The 19,193-nt window shown below is 34.9% G+C and overlaps 1 protein-coding gene and 1 pseudogene across 3 annotated transcripts; both read right to left on the bottom strand.

The window, feature by feature from the left end:
- Positions 1 to 1,541: 1,541 nt before the first annotated feature.
- LOC127117608 (uncharacterized) lies at positions 1,542 to 4,281 on the bottom strand. Of its 3 annotated transcripts, XM_051047681.1 has the most exons (7): positions 3,826 to 4,281; positions 3,388 to 3,494; positions 3,227 to 3,284; positions 3,100 to 3,118; positions 2,346 to 2,989; positions 1,857 to 1,907; positions 1,542 to 1,775 (listed from the first exon to the last, which is right to left on the bottom strand). In XM_051047681.1, exons 1-5 carry the CDS (start codon positions 3,936 to 3,938, stop codon positions 2,798 to 2,800), a joined length of 489 nt encoding a protein of 162 aa, XP_050903638.1. In that variant the 5' UTR covers positions 3,939 to 4,281; the 3' UTR covers positions 1,542 to 1,775; positions 1,857 to 1,907; positions 2,346 to 2,797. The 3 variants fall into 3 exon arrangements, with proteins under 3 accessions (XP_050903638.1, XP_050903637.1, XP_050903639.1); XM_051047680.1 differs by having other exon boundaries at positions 1,857 to 2,989; XM_051047682.1 differs by having other exon boundaries at positions 1,857 to 2,989; positions 3,080 to 3,118; positions 3,826 to 4,279.
- Positions 4,282 to 14,111: 9,830 nt separating this feature from the next.
- LOC127121625 (cytochrome P450 71D10-like) lies at positions 14,112 to 18,149 on the bottom strand (annotated as a pseudogene).
- Positions 18,150 to 19,193: the final 1,044 nt, after the last annotated feature.

The raw sequence follows: 19,193 nt of genomic DNA, 5'->3' as shown, positions 1-19,193 counted from the left end.
GGTGTTGTTCATATGATTGTTAATACTCATAACCAATCTTCTCGTGTCACAAGCCAATGGCCAATCATGCCACTTGATTCATGAATATCCCTTTCAAACCCCAATCTTGTGCCTTTGGTTATCCGTCTTTTGATGCCAAAAGTAAGAAAGTTGAAAGGACTTGCACCTCGAAAGAAAGCAAGTATTTGTCATCGGAAAGCTATTATGAGCTCCATAACTGAACTTGATATCACTGAGCTGCCTCATTTGTTCTATTTTGGATAAATTTCACTTTTCAGAACTTTCTCACACTGAAGAACCTAAGAAAGCTTTGGTTGGTGTTTCTGACATGGGGATCAGTGACATTGTTTCTTCAGTTAATATAAGAAACTTTGGTGTGTCTGATGTGAACACAGATATACAGACGTGCCTCTATAAAGTCGTGCTTCCTAAAATACAAAAGCTGATGGATTCAGATTCAGAAAAGGTCAATGTAAATATCAGTCTTGCTGCATTGAAACTACTTAAGTTACTTCCAGGTGATATGATGGACACATATCTTCCAACAATCGTTCATCGAATTTCAAACTTCTTAAAGAGTCATCTAGAAAGCATTCATGATGAAGCTAGGTCTGCATTGGCTACTTGTTTGAAAGAACTTGGATTAGAATACTTGCAATTCATTGTTAAGGTTTTGCGATCTACCTTAAAGCGAGGATATGAACTTCATGTCCTAGGATACACACTGAATTTTATTTTGTCCAAGTGTCTTTCAAGTGCACTTAGTGGAAAGATAGATTACTGTTTGGGGGATCTCCTTTCTATCATAGAGAATGACATTTTTGGAGCTGTTGCCGAACAGAAGGAGGTGGAAAAGATAGCTTCAAAAATGAAGGAAACAAAGAAGAAAAAGTCATTTGAGAGCTTGAAATTGGTGGCCCAAAACGTAACATTCAAAAACAATGCGCTAAAGCTGCTTGCACAAGTGACTGCTCATTTGAAGAAGCATGTCTCGCAAAATGTAAAAGGAAGATTGGAAAATATGTTGCATAGTATAGCTGCTGGTATTGAAAGCAATCCATTTGTAGATTAGACTGATCTATTTGTCTTTATTTATGGCATTGTTGAGGATGGCTTAAAGAATGAAATTGGTTGGCATGAGAATGAGTTGACAAAACTAGAAGATAAGGATAGGCGTACTAATGCTAAAAAATATATTTTCAGGCCGTGTAGTTGCTAGTGGCTTATTATGCTCACATCTGATAACAGGTTTGGTATTAGAATATTACATAAACGTATGAAGGGTTTGAAACAGGGTGTAAAAGATGAAAATGCCTTATCCTTATTAGATCCTTTTGTCAAGCTATTAAGTGATTGGTTTGTCCTCGAAGTACGAGGACATATTGTCTGCTTCTCTTGGATGCCTTACTGTACTGGTCAAATTGCCTTTACCATCTCTTCAAGTACATGCTGAGAAAATAAAGTCTGTTGTGCTGGATATTGCCCGAAGTTCAGTAAACTCTATCAGTCCTTTAATGCAGTCATGTTTGACATTGCTGACTATGCTTTTGAGAAACACTGAGATTTCTCTCACCCCAGACCAAATACATATACTAATTCAGCTCAAGATCATGACCGGAACAAAACAAAATACTTTATGTCTTCTTTTTCTTCTTCCGCAAGAATTCTCCGGTATCTGATCTGTCTTGTAAACGTTTGGATTGTTGAGCACGTATCTCAAGCAGTTTTGATCTTGCATCTTGGAAAAGGGCATCTGATCTTGAAGCCAACAATTGCTGAAAGATCATTCAAAAACTGAATAAGCTTTACTATCAATGGTGACTGGTGAGCAACAAATAAGAATATTTTATACAAACCTGGATATGATCCATGGCTGCAAGGTTAAAACCAAATATATCTTTCCAACCCTGAAACAATGTTCAAACAAAAAGTTTGTCAAGGACACATTCCATAAAAGTGGAATAACAGATACATTTAATTTTAAAAAATATGTAGTAGGAACATGCCAACTTTTGCAAGACAACCACAAATTCATCACTCTTCAAAAACAGAATGGACTTCAATATTAATGATAGTAACAGTTATCAATTGGTCTACGAGGATCAAAAACACGTCCATGGCCTACGGAGAATGGATTCTGATAGCAATTTGGATATTGCTTTTGCTAGAGGCTATGTTACTGAAGCTGACAACGGGGCATATCATAATAAGTCGAGCAGATACCAGTGTGAACATGGTGGTATCAGATAAGAACCGAGTGCATTTTCTATACAATTATCAAGTAGGTTTCCTGACGGATGCGATCAAGTTTCAAGCGGCATCAAATACTCCTCGTTCATGCCAACCTTTTGGGGGTCGAATACTGCAGCGACAACAAACGACTGATAACCAATTGCAAAATGTTGGGCAACGTGGGCAGGTGATGGAGAAGCATCAGCAACAGATGATGTCCTTCCTAGCAAAGGCTATGCATAGTCCTGGCTTCACGGCTCAATTTTCACAGCAGCAGACTGAAAGTAATAGACATGTCACCGGAGGTAAAAAGAGGCAGCTCAGCATGTACCTGAAATAAAGAAAATGGTGTTCTTGTTAAAACAAGGAAATAAAGAGCAAATGGTGAAAATGCTTGGAAGAAATCAAAAAGGAAATTATTGCAGGGTTCCAACAAGTACAGGAACAGTTCCACAGGCATGGGAGAAACGCAATGTTGCAAAGAGAAAGGCATTGACAGAAGCAACAAATTTTCAACAATTCAATGTTATTGAAATCACAAGGAAAATTTCAGGTCAGGAGATATTCAAGCGTGTAAAGCAACCCGAAAATCAGTTGATAGCTCGCTGAAAGAGATCACAAAGGAGTTAAAATCACCTGTAGCATTCTTGCAGTCTTCTCCACAAGCCACACCAATATTACCCAAGGTGGAGGAAGTTATTGCCAAGGAGAGAGATTTGCAGGAGAAGCTTATGGCAAAACACTCTACCGTTGTTGACTGTTACGAGAAGGAAATTAGTCAAGTTTGAGAAAATGTTGTTTGGTGAGGAAATCAAGAACATACTGCCAGAAAGTGATGCACAAGAACCTAGCGGTTTGATCCATCACCTTTGCTCCATGAAACCTCCTGAAATGCAAAATCCACAATTGATCATGTCATGTCAGCCTACCAAACTATTCCAAATTAAAGTCAAATAGAGTAGCTTTACGACATTAAGCAAGCTAAGATCAATACCAGCGGGCCACCTTGAACCTCAACCTTGTCCTCAGCCTCCAGGTTACCCGAAATTTCACTGTAGTAAAAAATACAACTAATTAGCCAAAGCAGTAAAATTTCAGAGAATTCCCAATTTGGCATCCAGACAAAACAATTGGAAAAAGTGTGGTTCAGATTACCTTTTTCAAGTCCAATCATCGAAATATGTAGTCCAATTCTGAGCATCAAAAACACTGCCAGGAAATTCCTCTTTTGAACCTTTGAATCCCAAACTGAAAACCCTAATCTGCAAATATAAAAAGGAGATTTTGAGGATCAGCCGAAAAGGAGAACCCTAAAAAAAAACAGTATTTGGAGAAGAGCGGCTACCACTCAAAAAACCTAGAGGAATTGAACACGACCAAAACCCTAAACAAAAATTCTAATCGAAACCCTATTGATTTCAAGCCGCCACCTTTGAACACGAAGAAAACTCTTTTAACGGCGACAGTTCAAAAGGGAAGAAGACGAACCCCTAAGAACACCACAACAAAAGCCATCAGAGCTATTCTGGAGAACCCAAGCGAAGCTATAAAAGTGTTGAGTCCAAAGGAAAAGGAAGAGAAGTGGTCGCTCACCTGTTCATCTGCTCCAAAGTACCCCGATCCGGTAAATTTATTGCCCCTTTTTGCGTTTCGTTCCCAGATTCACGAGCTGTGCATAGTTTATCTCTTCCATGCTTTGTTTCCATTTCTCTGCAAAAATGTTTGTCCCCTTTTGTCGTTTGATGTCGGAGGTTGATTAGAGTTCAGGATTTGGTAGATGTCCATTGCATTTGTTTTCTTTTTTCCTTAATACTGAAGTTCGGTTTGGGGAAGGAAAAATAGACTGTGACTTATTTCTGTAAGTGTTTCAAGCTGAGAAGAGAAAGGTCGGGGCGGAGGGAAATGCTTCATGTTTAGTTTTGCTTTTGTATTAAAGTGAATCTTTAAGGTCATTAATGATGACTCTTATCCCACTGCCCAAGGAGGACTACCGTTTTGTTTCTCCTTCTGCATTAATGGCCATTTTCTTGGTCACCCCAGGTGACCGTTGGAATTGAAGGGGTTTATTCCCCACGTGTCCTCATCATCAAATTCTATTATTTCTTTTATTTCTTTTCCTTTTCTTTCAAAAAAAAAAAAAAAAACTCTATTTTATTTAAATAAATTTTTATTTAACAATTAAATCTTTATTATTATTATTACTAACTCATATTTAATTATATAGTCTTCTTATTTAATTAATTAACATGTTTCTCTTATCATTTATTTTATTTATTCTTATTTTTATTTTATTTTTTTAATATTATTTAGGCAATTATTTATTTATTTTGGGATTTACGAGAATTATTATATTTGTGCTTGTCCATTCATTTTTACGAATTATTGATTTTATGTGTGAGGTGTGCTACAATCATGATGAATCATCTCATTTTCCTTGATGAAAAGAAAAACCATTCAAAGAAATAATAAAAATGAATCACCTAATTCTCGATTCAACGTCGAGCCCATTTCCATACCCTTGTAAGTCGAGTGCTTTTAAGCATCGCCATCAACCTCACATGGCTTACTCTTGGGCCTTCTTACAATGAACTTAACTTTCAATAATGTCAAACCTCGGTACTTTAATTGTTTTAATCTAATATTCAAAATCATTTTCTTAATAAAGTTGGAAGAAAAAGGTTACCTGGATGGAATGTCCAGTCGTAATCCCGAATATTAGGCTCAAGCTGTAAGAGCTTGCAAGTCGTTAATATTCGTCTTCTCTTTAATACTCTAATATTCAAAATCATTTTCTAAATGAAAGTTGGAAGAAAAAGGTTACCTGGATGGAATGTCCAGTCGTAATCCCGAATATTAGGCTCAAGCTGTAAGAGCTTGCAAGTCGTTAATATTCGTCTTCTCTTTAATACTCTAATATTCAAAATCATTTTCTAAATGAAAGTTGGAAGAAAAAGAATACCTGGATGGAATGTCCAGTCGTAATCCCGAATATTAGGCTCAAGCTGTAAGAGCTTGCAAGTCGTTAATATTCGTCTTCTCTTTAAAACTCCAATATTCAAAATCATTTTCTAAATGAAAGTTGGAAGAAAAAGATTACCTGGATGGAATGTCCAGTCGTAATCCCGAATATTAGGCTCAAGCTGTAAGAGCTTGCAAGCCATAAATATTCGTCTTCTCTCCAAAACACCTGTAAATATCTCAAACCATCTTCTTAATAAAGTTGGAAGAAAAAGATTACCTGGAGGGAATATCCAGTCGTAATCCCGAATATTAGGCTCAAGCTGTAAGAGCTTGCAAGCCATAAATATTCGTCTTCCCTCCAAAACATTCATAAATATTCGAATCATTTTCTTAGCGATATTGGAAAGAAACAGACTGCCTGGGTGGAATGTCCAGACGTAGTCCCGAGTATTAGACCCAAGCTGTAAGAGCTTGTAGGTCATAAGTACTCGTCTTTCAAACTTCAAAATACCTAATTCCTACCTTAATACTTTTTCAATAAAGATGGAAATGGAACATGGTGTATACCGTGCACTCTTGAGGCTAGGATTCGAGATGTATATCTCGCTCATCCAAGTTCTCGCCATCACTCAAAATACATCCAACCAATCAAACCCTTTTCTCGCCGCCGTGCGACTAATCAAAGAACCTTTTTTATAAATGAAAGATATATTGTCTTAAGTGATACAAAACAATGTTTCGGCCACGATTGTTGAGTAGAGATAAATGACGCTTTTCCGAATGTAGATTTATAAATCCGTTCGATGTGTGGTATGCGTTCACTCCTCATCTGTTTTGGGTAAAACGATGTTTTTGTCGATTAATACAATATAGCTTTCGCTAAAATCGACCAACAAACAAACATTTTTCTACCCAGAACTACGTAAGCCTTGATTTCTCTTTTGAGATACGTAGGAGCAGGATTTTTAAATCTTGTCAGGCCCACTAATAAAAAACTTAGGTTTAGTCCTTCGTCAAAAATCCAAAAACATTTCTCCTCTCTTTTATTCTTTCTTTCCCACCTAATAAACTGAAAAGCCTAACATTTCAAACTAACACTAATGCATACAACTGACCTAATGGTTCCCGTTGAGTACAACGGACGTGAGGGGTGCTAATACCTTCCCCTTGCGTAATCGACTCCCGAACCCTGATATTGGTTGCGATGACCATATCTTATCCTTTCTTTTCTTTTAGGGGTTTTATCGATATTTTCCCTTTCCCATTTTTGGGAATAAATAAAGTTCGGTGGCGACTCTGTTCAGTCCATCATTGCGAGCGTGCGATCGCGCTTTGCTTTGAAGTCGTATCCCCATTTTTTCGAGGTGCGACACACGTTGCTCCTCATCCTAACTTATGTTTGATCTCTGACTGACACCCTTCAATAGTTGGTGCACACAAAAACATTGATAATGGTTGGCAGGATCCTCTGTCGACGCATGTCTTCTATATTAGACATATCGCTCAAAATTTTATGCGGGAGATCAAAGTCAAAACGTTGCCGAAGAAGGTTGTCAACTCATGCTATGCATTAACAGAACCTTCTTTCAAACACTACCGCGAAGACATCAGATTTTCAAACGCATATGTAGTACGGTAGATCGACAGTATTCCATTGGAGAAGTGGACTAGGGCGTACGACAATGGTCAATGTTGGGGCCACATGACAACAAATCTTGTGGAATCAATGAACTCTATCTTCAAAGGCATCTGAAACCTACCTATAACCGCTTTAGTGCAGACGACATATTTCAGGCTAGGGGCGTTGTTTGAGACCAGGCGTTCCAAATGGAGTTCAGTGTTGTAATCTGGGCAATTGTTCAGTGATGCTTCAATAAAATTCATTAGACACGAAGTTGCCAAAGCAAACACACACGTGGTCACGGTGTTTGACCGTACTAAAGGTTGGTACAATGTTATTGAGTCCATGGATCACAATAAAGGCATATCGATGAGACAATACAAAGTGGAACTAGATAGAGGTTGGTGCGACTACGGAAAGTTCCAAGCCTTTCATACACCCTGCTCCCATGTCATTGCGGCATGTTCAAAGGTTCAAAGGGATCCATCCTACTTACTATCTAACATTTACAAAGTCATAATCCTTTCCAATGTTTACAAAATTAGATTTTCAGTTGTTACAAAAGAGGATTATTGGCCATAATATCAAGGGGACATTCTCTGGCACAATGAAGTTATGCGAAGAAAAAAAAGGGCCTCCCAAACAGCACCCGTATTTGAACCGAAATGGATGTGGCAAACAAAATGGTTCGATTATGTAGTTCATGTCGTCAGCTAGGTCACAATCGTACTAACTGTCCTAGTGCTGGAACAAACACAACAAGATAATTTTGCATGTACCTCTTTTGCAATAATAAAAAAAAATATTTCATATGATAGTTTTGTGAGGAAATACCATCACAAACAAATACAACTCATTCAACACACAAGCAACACATAAACAACAACACAAACAACTACAATAATTAAAATACCATTACTATAACTAGGCGATTACAACCATCAAAATAATTTTGAACATATTATACATCATTCTAGAAACGTCTCACTCTTAATATCCACGTCCTTCTCCATTTTGGTTGAACATGGACTCAAACCATTGAATTCTTCTAATCCTTTCACCATCTGCAATTTCTCCATCTAACCAACGATTCAACGTCCGATTAAGATGTTCAAATGAATCTATATTCCAAAGTCGAATCTTTATCGGAGGTGCGACTGTTGAAACGATTAAATCGACATTTCTCTTGTGAATGTATTCAGACATGATTAAAGAAAACAAAATTTAAGGTGATTTTGAAGGAAAATGGAAGAGGGTAAGGTGTTGTGTGAGATAATATGGAGATGTGAGGGTGGTATTTATATAAGAAGAAAACCATGCATGCGCCAGAACACGCGCTCACACAAGCATGCGCCAATGCATGTGGCACATACACACCTGCACACATGCATGCGCCAATGCATGTGATCATTACATGCATTGGCTTTGCATGCATGTGCCAAGGGTAATGACACCTTCTCTATAGCTCTTTTGGATGGCGCATTAGTTAAGAAAGGTGTTTTTTTTAAAATAAGTTATTTAGGGATTTAAATTGAAATTAGTGATTATTTATAAAAAAAATCTTGTGTGATAAGAGACATACAATTCTCATATTTTCCTTTTGATATTCAACAAAAAAAATTCAAGTTGAACTTGATTGGAGGATAATGAGTTAAAAAGAAATAAGTAGTAAATTTGTGTACGTGTCAATGCATGTATTTTTGTTTTTTTATATATAACGAAAATATATATAAGTTGAACTCAATTGGAGGATGATGAGTTAAAAGGAATTTTTTTTGCATGTGGATTCGAGTTAACAAGTGAAAGCTCGTGGTAACCTTGAACTATTGCTCGGAAGTAAAACAACAAAAATAGATTTTCACTTTAGATATTCAACCAAAAAATATTATTAAATATTTATTTTAAAAAAAATATATATATAATAAACTAATGTAAGATTTAAATATTTTTTGAAGGATTGCTAAGATGGATGATTTATATACATTTATATTCTTTTGATCGAGATGTTTTTATATATCTATGTTATGATACTTTTCTTTGTGTTAAGTGTGATTCTCTATAAATATAGGGTCGATTAAAGATTGTTGCTGAATAGAAGTTTGAAGGCCTTGTGGAGTTTTTCAATTGTGTCTTAATTTCAACATTATCTGGGTATACTATTACGAGAAAAAGTTTTTATCTTAGTTGAAAAATGAGTTTTAATTTAGTTGGGTGTACGAGGTAACGAAGGATGTTGTGAAAAGTTTGCTTCTTTTCCCCTCAAATTATTGGTCGAGGTGAAAAACTTGAAAACGCCTTACTTTTCTCCTTTGTTCAATTAGTTAAGTGAAGTAAAAAACCCCAATTTTCTCTTAGTTTGTAATAATACTTGAGGTGAGAGGTGTTAGGAAAAGGTTTCTTTTACCTTTGTTAGGAGTTCCTACCAAGAGGAAATCCCTTGTTTATTTAAAATATAAATTTTCTTAGTTTATATCTTATAGCATATATATTTATAAAAAAATGCAACAACAAAAATGGGAAAAATTCATTGTGCAATAAAACTATATACAAGATGAAGAATTTCACAGAGACCAAGCCCTCTGTTGAATTGTAATTCCTTGTGTCGAAGCGGGTTGTTCGATAGAACAAGGAAGTGTCGAATCATCTAGTGTATCGAGTTGTATTAGTGTGTCGAAGCATGTTGTTTCACACAGGATTTTGACTTAGGCCCATTTTTAATAGTGTTAACTATTTTGGATTTTTATAGTTTTGGGATTTGGCTTAAAGAGTAAGCTAACCTAAATAAAAAAAATAGAGGGAGTAACCTTTATTCTTGTATGAAGAGAAGATAGAACTCATTACATTATATTCACATAATTTTGCAATTGCAAGTGAATAAAGAAGTTTTCCACAGGTTGGGGAAGAGAGAAAACTCTATAAAAAATATTTTTCTTCTTCTCCAATGTTCTTTCTTTCTTCTTTTTTCATTGTAATTGAGTGGGTGATAATAATCATGTTCATCAAGACTGATTGAAATTCTCTATAGGTTATGATGGATTTCAAACATATGGTATCTAGAGCTCTAGTTTAAGCGATTCGTGAAAAGAAAATCACGACGACAATGAATCATCCAAACGTGAATTTTCTAGTGAATATTCCAATTCTCAAGAAAAATAATTATGAGAATTAGTGCAAGCAGATAAAGGTTGTGTTTTGTTATCAAGATCTTGGGATTTTGTGAAGGAAGGAGTACAAATGCTTGTAGAAAACGCGATAGATCAAGAAATGGTTGCACGTAAAGAATTGAAGAAAAAAGATTATAAAGCTCTCTTTATAATCTATCAATGTATTAATTCAGATAACTTTGAAAAGGTTAGTGATATATAGTCAATAAAAGAAGCATGAGAAATTCTGGAGAAGTCGTTTGGAGGCACGGAGAAGGTGAAAGAGGTGAGGTTACAAACTCATAAAAGGACGTATTAATTGCTTCAGATGGAAGACAAAGAAAGCATAAATTATTTCTTCACTAAGGATACGAAACTGGTGAATCAAATTAAGGCATGTGGAGAAGTGTTGACATCAAGGTCTATTGTTGGAAAGATCTTAAGGTCGTTGGCTCCAAAGTTCGACAACGTGGTAGTAGTCATAGAAGAGTCGAAAGATTTGTCAAAACTGACAAAGTAAGAGCATCAAGGGACGCTTGAATCTCATGAACAAAGAATGGATGAAAGAGTTACAAGAAATTCGAAGAATGATATGGCTCTGCAGGCTCAATCAAAGGCAGAGGAGGCTACAACAATTCGATTGGTCTCTTCTTCGGCCAATATGGCTTTGAATCTCTTTTCATCTCTTGTTGTAACCATCAACAACATCTCTTCTTCTTCATGTTTCGCCAGCTTTGCATAAGTTTCTTGATTCTTCTGCTTTTTTGGACAATCACTAGAATATTGACCATACTTCTGACAATTGTAACACTGAATGTGACTCTTGTTTGGCTTTTGACCATCACCTATTCCTCTACCTGCAACACCACCTCTTTGGTTGCCTTGGTTCTAGGGTTTTATCTTATTCGACCAATTTCCTTCTTGCTGGTTTTGACCGGTTGAATTGTGGTAACCTCATTTTCCTTTGTTACCATTCCAACTTCCTTTGCCTTTCCTTTCTTTTGCTGAATGCGCTTACAAAGTCATATCACTCTTTGACTTTCCTGCAGCTCTTTCAGGCATTCTTTGTTCATGAGATTCAAGCGTCCCTTGAGCTCTTCCTTTGTTAGTTTTGACAAATCCTTTGACTCTTCAATGGCTACTACCACGTGGTCGAACTTTAGAGCCAACGACCTCAAGATCTTTCCAACAACAGATCTTGATGTCAACACTTCTCCATATATCTTGATTTGATTCACCAATTTCGTAACCTTGGTGAAGAAATCAGTTATTCTTTCTTTGTCTTCCATTTGAAGCAATTCATACGTTCTTTTGTGAGTTTATAACCTCACCTCTTTCATCTTTCCTGCACCCCTAAATGATTTCTCCATAATTTCCCATGCTTCTTTCGCTGACTCTGCATCACTAACCTTTTCAAAGTTATCTGCATTAACACATTGATGGATTATAAAGAAAGCTTTTAATATTTCTTCATCAATTCTTTATGTGCAACATTTTCTTGATTTGTTGCGTCTTCTGCAAGAATTGCTACTCCTTCCTTCACAAGATCACAAAGATCTTGCTAACATAACACAACCTTTATCTGCTTGCACCAATTCTCATAATTGTTGTTCTTGAGAATCAGAAGATTTGTTGGAAAATAACCGTTTGGATGATTCATTACCATGGTGATTTTCTTCCCACGAATCGATTAAATCGGAGCTCTGATACCAAATGTTGGAAATCCACCAAAACTTATGAAATTTTTCAATCAATCTTGATGAACAAGATTGTTATCACTCACACAATAACAATGAAAAGAGAAGAACAATGGAGAAGGAAAGAAAGTAAAGAACGGTGAAAGAGAAGAAGAATTAAAATTCTGTAGAGTTTCTCTCTGTCCATAAACGGTGGAAAACTTCTTATTCACTTTGCAACTGTGAATTACAAATGTTATGAATACTATATTCACTTCATTACAATAATAAGGGTTACTCTCTATTTATAGATTTAGGTTAACTTGGACGCCAAGCCAAAGCTCAAAACTATAAAAGCCCAAATTAGCTAACACTACTAAAATAGATCTAAGTCGAAATCATGTGTGAAGCAACATGCTTCGACACTTCGACACACTGACACAACTCAACACACTAGGTGGCTCGACACTTCTTTGTTCCTGTCAAACAACCTGCTTCGACACAAGGAATTACAATTCAACAATCTTAAAATATTACTTGGAAGTAAAACAAAAACAAAAAATAGGTTTTTTTTTAGATATTCAACCTAAAAATATTATTAAATATTTGTTTAAAAAAATTAAATATAACAAGTTAATGTATGATTTAATTATTTCTTTCGAAGGATTGCTAAGATGGATGATTTATATGCATTTATATTCTTTTGATCAAAATATTTTTTTATTATCTATGTTATGATACTTTTCTTTGTGTTAAGTGTAATTCTCTATAAATACATAATCGATTAATGATTGTTGTTGAATAGAAGCTTGAAGGTCTTGTGGAGTTTTTTAATTGTCTTAATTTCAATATTATTGGGTTATACTACTACGAGAAAAAAGAATTACCTCAATTGAAAACTGAGTTTTAACTTAGTTTGGTGGACGAGATAACGAGAGGGATGTTGTGAAAAGCTTGTTTCTTTTCCCCTCAAATTATTGGTCGAGGTGAAAAACTTAAAAATGCTTTACTATTTTCCTTGATTCAATTAGTTAAGTGAAGTAAAACTAAAATACCTAAACATTTATCTCTTAATTACAAAAATAGATTTTTTATAGTTTAATTTGTGAAATTTAAAAGGAAAATATAAGGAGTTCATATAGATGTTTTGCATCGCTAGTTTCTCTTATGTTAAAATTGTATATTTAAAAATGGGCCAAAGAACCTAACAAAGTACATAATAAAGTCACCTGACACAAGGGAAGTCAAGCCAAGAGAATAACAACTAATTGGAGACAACAAAAAAATAACAAAGCAATAATAATGAATACAGATAATAAATAAACAACTATGTTATTCTTACACTATAACTTACACCTACACCTTTATATACTGTTCACAAATATAGTGAATAATACCGTGAACAGTAAAACAGTACATGACCAGTTGCGTGAACAGTATCATATGAACAGTACGTACGCATGAACAGTATTCATGTGAACAGTGTCCATGTACAGTGCATGAACATTGATTTGTATATGAAAATAAAGTTGGTTAATGAAATGTAAAAAAGTGGTTAACGAAGTTATAAAGTTGGTTAATTAACATCCAGATATAAAAATAATTTTAATAGTAAAATAAGGTTGATTAATAAAATATTAAATATTGGTTACGTTGGTTAATCACATAATAGTCTTTAATAAAAAAAATAATATATATATATATATATATATATATATATATATATATATATTTATAAAATAATATTTTATTTATTATAATATTTTACTGTTCATCATATTGGTTCATCATATTGGTGTACTGTATCATTTTGTGTATAAATAGTCATTTTCATAAATAAAAAAGAAACCCGAAAGTAAACATGCACAACAATCACCGCTAAATAGGACTAAGTTAGAGCTCAAATCCCAAATCCACTGACATCATACCAAATTCGCAAGGAAAATGCCAAAAGAACCACTAGCACCAGGGGTTGGTATCAAGGGTCTCGATCCACAATTGATTAAGACATAGTATAGAGTTTTTAAGTCAATCCGGGAAAGAGTGAAAGTTTACATTTATCCTTCAAATCAACTCCAATTCCAAACTAGTATCATGACAAATCCTGATAAATCTACCTAAACATAGGCTTGGAGCCTATAAATAAAAGAAAAATTCAAAAACAAATCTAAACCAATGCATCCTTGACCACATATAAAATCATATATTTGTCACTGGAGTCGAATCTATAGGTCACCAACAAACAAACGAGAGGTTAACTCAAATCGATCCCCACAAATGTTATACGAGATTCCTTCGGGTCTTTAATGACCTTTCTATTAAATAGTTTTTTCTTAGACATAAATCTATCTCGCAATGCAATAACTGTCGAGAAAACACGACCACCTTATTTGTAAGTATTACAAGTAGAAACTTTATTTATTATAAATAAGAAAATCATACTCCTTATTGTAAGTATAGGAAGAAAAGAAATGCATATCAAAGACGACGAGTAAAAGGAATCAAGCATAAATCACTTTTTCTTCCTGATGTAATACCAAATGACTCAGTCATATCAAGTTCTTCATTCTTCATTCCATTGGGAAGCTTCCAATCAAAATGGTAAAGTAACTGAGCTAGAGGCAACTCAACGTTGGGTATGCCAAAAGCAATGCCTGGACACATTCTCCTTCCAGCACCAAATGGTAAGTATTCATAGTCTGTGCCTTTGAAATCAATTGGACTATTAAGAAATCTCTCCGGTTTGAAACTCTCAGATTCAACCCAATACCTTGAATCTCTTCCAATAGCCCAAACATTAACAGCAACCCTTGTCTTAGCTGGTATATCATACCCATTGATTCGACATTTCTCCCTACACTCTCTTGGAACCAACAACGGTAGAGAAGGATGCAACCTCAGTGTTTCTTTGATGACAGACTTTAAGTATACTAACAGGTGCGAATCTGTTTCATCCACATATCCTTTTTTATCAAACACTCTTGTTGGTGTCTACTCTTTTTCCCAAAAGCTGCTCGCATCGTTATCCCGCATGTCATTGAGAAAATTTTCTCCTTCAGATTCACAACAGAAGCTTCACTTGCTGATATTGATTTGATTAGTATTGAACATTCTTCTTCTCTTATGGACCTAAATGATTGTACACGCTTTACACTTAATAGCTCTACAACACATATCTTTCGCAAGTGCCTCCAATATTCCCCATACGCAGAGAAAGCAATATCTCTACCATTGTGACTAACTATTGTGGACAACATAAGGTTTGGCCTATCACAAAAGCTGACGTCATGTGTTTTCATAATCTCTTTCGCCATTTCTGGTGAAGTAACTATTACGTATGGTACTTCACCAAGTTTGAGGTGCATCAAAGGTCCATATTTCTCTGCCAATTTTTTGAAACAGTGGTGAGGCAGTGAGCTGCTGATAATCTGATGTATGTTTCCTATGAGAGGCAATGTCCATGGTCCGGGTGGTAAGTTAACCACGGATTTTTTACTACTCATTATCTTAACTATTTTTAACAGCACCAGAAGCAAGAGAAAGTAGTACATATAAGAAATTGTATAGAAAGTATTGTGAAATTCCATGATGGTAAGAAACTGCAAATGGTAGTGTTGATGTGTGTTAAGTTAGTAGGATTAGTTTATATATATATATATATATATATATATATATGGGGGATGGTCCAAAGTTGGTAGGATTGCTTACACTAACAAAATGTGAATCAGTATTAGACAATATCACTATAATATCTATTGCTTTTGACGACAATTTTTTTTTTATGTAATATGGGTAAACTATTGCCTGAAAAATGATCAGACAATTCTCGCAAAAATACACAAATATTTCTTAAATTATTTCTAGGAACTATTTTCAAGTGTTCTTATAATTCACTTTGATGATAATTGATAAATATCTCCTTAAATGTTTATGGGATCAATTTTTATTCTATTTATCTCTATTAAATCTAATTTATTAAACTATCTTACGATATCTAATAAAGAATTCTTAAAAAATAGTCAACATCATTTAATTAGCTTCCCTATATAATTTCTATTAAACCATCGATCAAAACACAATTGCATGTCAACATCTCATATGACGTTGTTTGTCTCTTTCCATACTGTCGCATCTCGAAAAATACGATTCCTCGCGATGGTCGCGGAAAAAATTACGTTCGAACAGAGTCGCCACCGAACTTTATTTATCCCAATGAAGGGATAGGAAAATATCGATAAAACCTTTAGGAAATGGAATAATGGTCGTCGCAACCATATTCGGGTTCGGGAGTGGATTACGTAAGGGGAAGGTATTAGCATCCCTTACGCCCGTTGTACTCAACAGGAACCTTTTAGTTCTAATTTGCATTTCGTGTGTTAATTTATGTTTGTTTGTTATCTTTGGGTTATAAAATATCGAAAATAGAAATGGATGAGAACCTCATAAAGGAGAAAGGGGAGGTTTTTTATTAGTGTGCTCGCGAAGATACAACAATCTCCTGCCTACGTATCCTTAAATAAGGAAATCAGAGCATTCGTAGTTCGGGGAACTACGGTTGATTGGTGTTTTTTAATGAAGAACTGTTTAGATCGCATCCTAAAGGCTAAACGTTGGCTTGTCTACTCTCGGCGGAGGTTTAAGCATTGGTTTGTTGTGCGCATTAGAAAGGATTAAATGGTGTTCTTTCTGAAAAGAGTTTTGGTCACACGGGGGCGACAAGTTGGATTAATATGTTGGATATTTTGTTTGACTGGTTATGTTGAGATGTTTTTGGTTGGATGACGATTACTCGGATAGTCGAGTAAGACAACTCGTATCCTAACAGTCGGGAAAGGGAATAGAAGACTCTAGATCACTTTCTTTTCATCCTTAATTATAGAAAGGATTTGATAATAATTAAGGTGTTTTAAATGGATGACGAATACTCGGATAATCGAGTAAGACAACTCGTATCCTAATAATCGGGAAAGGGAATAGAAGACTCTAGACCGCTTTCTTTTTCATCTGAGTGATTACGAAAATAAGTTTGCGTATGGTTGATGTATTTTTAGAATGAACGACAAGTACTTGAATGACTGAGTAAAACAACTCATATCCAAGCATTTGAGAAGAGGAATTGAAAACTCAAGACCATCTCCCTTTTCGTACAGTTTGTTATGAAATGATTTGATAAATTTATTAATTTGCGGAAAAATGACAATTGTTCGATTGACCGAGTAAGAAAACTCGTATTCAAACAATTGAGGAGTGAAGTTGAAAACTCAAAGTCAACTCCTTTTCATTTAGCTTACTGTGAAAATATTTTGATTTAATCGGGGTTTGGAGGTTTGTAAAGAATGACAATTATTTGACTACCCAAGTAAGAGAACTTGTATTCAAATAATCGAGGAGAAAAATTGAAGACTCAAAGTCATCTCCCTTTATATTTCTTATTGTAAAAGAATTTGATATATTTATGCTTAAATAGATTAGAAATGACGACCATTTGACTAACCGAGTAAGAAAACTCGTATTCAAATAATCGAGGAGAGGAGTTGAAAACTCAAAGCCATCCCCTTTTTCATTTCCAAATGAAGTGGTATTTGATTGTGATTGGATACTTTAATTTAATTTGAATGAAAATACTCGATGTTGGATCGAGGTTTTAAATTGTGTTTGCGAATAAATTGGGTTATTATTGGTGTATCAATCATCTACTCGATTAATTAAAATCGAATAGGTCTCATTGTAAGAAAGCCCAAGAGTAAGCTATGTGAGGTTGATGGCGATGCTAAAAGTTATCGTCTTACAAGGGTATTTGAAAATGGGTTCGATATTGGATAGAGACTTATGTGGTTTTAATGGTTTAAAATGGTTTTGGTTTGAAGTGATTGTTGAGATGATAGTGAAATAAATCGATCAATTTCTAATTAACAAAATTAACTAATTAAAATTCGATTAAATCATTTATTTAATATAATAATAAAAAAAATATTTTGATTTAAATCAAATATTCAGGATAGTTAAAATTAATTAATTTAAACAATTATCGATTAGTTAATTAATTTTAAAAAAATGATTGATGTAAGTAAATTATAATATGCTCAAAAACCGGTTCGTACGTGATGACAATATGATTAATGTCATATGTAAAATTATAATGCGGTAAAAGTATTCTATTGATGCACCTAAAGAAAATCCGACGGTATAACGACAATAAAATGTCAAATCCTCGGATTTAATCCGGTTTATTTCAATGACAGAAAACAATAGCAACCCAAATGATATTTACAGTATTGTTTCGAAGATATTACAAATCTCGTCAAAAGGTGAAATGTGTAAACAAGTAGTAACTAAAAAGTGAGCACATTTATTTATTGTAATCATTTCATCCATAGGATTGACATATATTTTAAAATAAACTAACAACTTGCATGGCAGAACATTTCTACACCAGGATGTAACATGTAACTTTGTAAAGTTTCTTACCATAGACAAAGAAACATCGGTGATGCGATTTTCTTCGGAAAGACACATTAGCAGCATGCATGATTTATTTATAATATTCATCACAGTACCAATTTAAGTCAATCATGAACAATAAACATAGGTAGGAAGGACTTGGAAGTATCTACTTAGTGTATCCATGTTTACAAACCCGACACTGTATTAAACCAAACAAAGCATGAAGAAAAACTAACAATAACCACACACAACAAATTTCCAAATATGCAGAATATCACCAAGTATGCAAAACAAAGTCCGCAATAATGCCAATAAATCAAAATTAATACGTAAAGCTACACCAAAACGTAATGTACCATAAATATCACCTAAAATATTACCGCAAAGAAGAACAAAGCTAACAATCGTCGAGTTGTGCAAGACTATGCGTGGAGGTGTCGTATTGTTGTTGAGTTGTTACTTCGAAATTTTCGTAACGAATAAGTGCGGTGGCTATTTCCGGAATCGCGAGAAAAAGGAAACTGAACTTGTTCGCTTGGGAAGATTGAAGTGAATGTAATGAAACTTGTTGTTCGGTTTGTTATGTGGTTATTAATGTGAATCTAGGCTAAGCAAGGACGGAGTTGGATCGGAAACGAAGCCGAAAATGGGTGTCTCGTGGTGAGTAAAAATTGAAGGGAGTTTAAGGGTAGATAATGGAAAATGAGGGAGACAGAGAGAGTATGTGTGAGCGAAGGAAGTTGACGGTTTTCGCGACGGAGATGAGAGGTGAAGGTTGATTTAAAAGTTGGAGGGTAGTGACGGTGGGAGACAACAGAACTTGTTGAAGCAAATAGAGAGAGTGAGTAGGTAGGTAAGAGAGATGTTCCTCCTATTTAGTTTTCTTTTTCTGTTTTTTTAGTGTGTAGAGAGAGAAAAGATATTTGTGAGGATTGAGTGTGTGAGCCTAAGAGAGAGTTATGAAAGGTGATTTCCAGCAGAGAGAAAATGAATAGAGTTGTGTGTGTGTTTTCTTGGGAGAAGGAGAGGGAGACCGTACTGTATAGTGAGGTTAGGGGTGGACATAAACCGCCCACCCGGTGAAACCCGGAAAAAAAAAAGAATTTGGGCGAGTTG

Source organism: Lathyrus oleraceus, chromosome 2, assembly GCF_024323335.1.
Source record: "Lathyrus oleraceus cultivar Zhongwan6 chromosome 2, CAAS_Psat_ZW6_1.0, whole genome shotgun sequence".
Lineage (NCBI taxonomy): Eukaryota > Viridiplantae > Streptophyta > Magnoliopsida > Fabales > Fabaceae > Lathyrus > Lathyrus oleraceus.
This window is presented reverse-complemented; position numbering and strand designations above follow the sequence as displayed.

Bases quoted from the DNA above. Each gene is read 5' to 3' on its own strand.
- LOC127117608 (XM_051047680.1), bottom strand. From the start codon at position 3,938: ATGGAAACAAAGCATGGAAGAGATAAACTATGCACAGCTCGTGAATCT. The intron at 3,495-3,825 runs GTGAGCGACCAC...TTATATTTGCAG, and splicing joins ACTTTGGAGCAGATGAACAG to ATTAGGGTTTTCAGTTTGGG. The intron at 3,285-3,387 runs GTAATCTGAACC...TTTTTACTACAG, and splicing joins GATGATTGGACTTGAAAAAG to TGAAATTTCGGGTAACCTGG.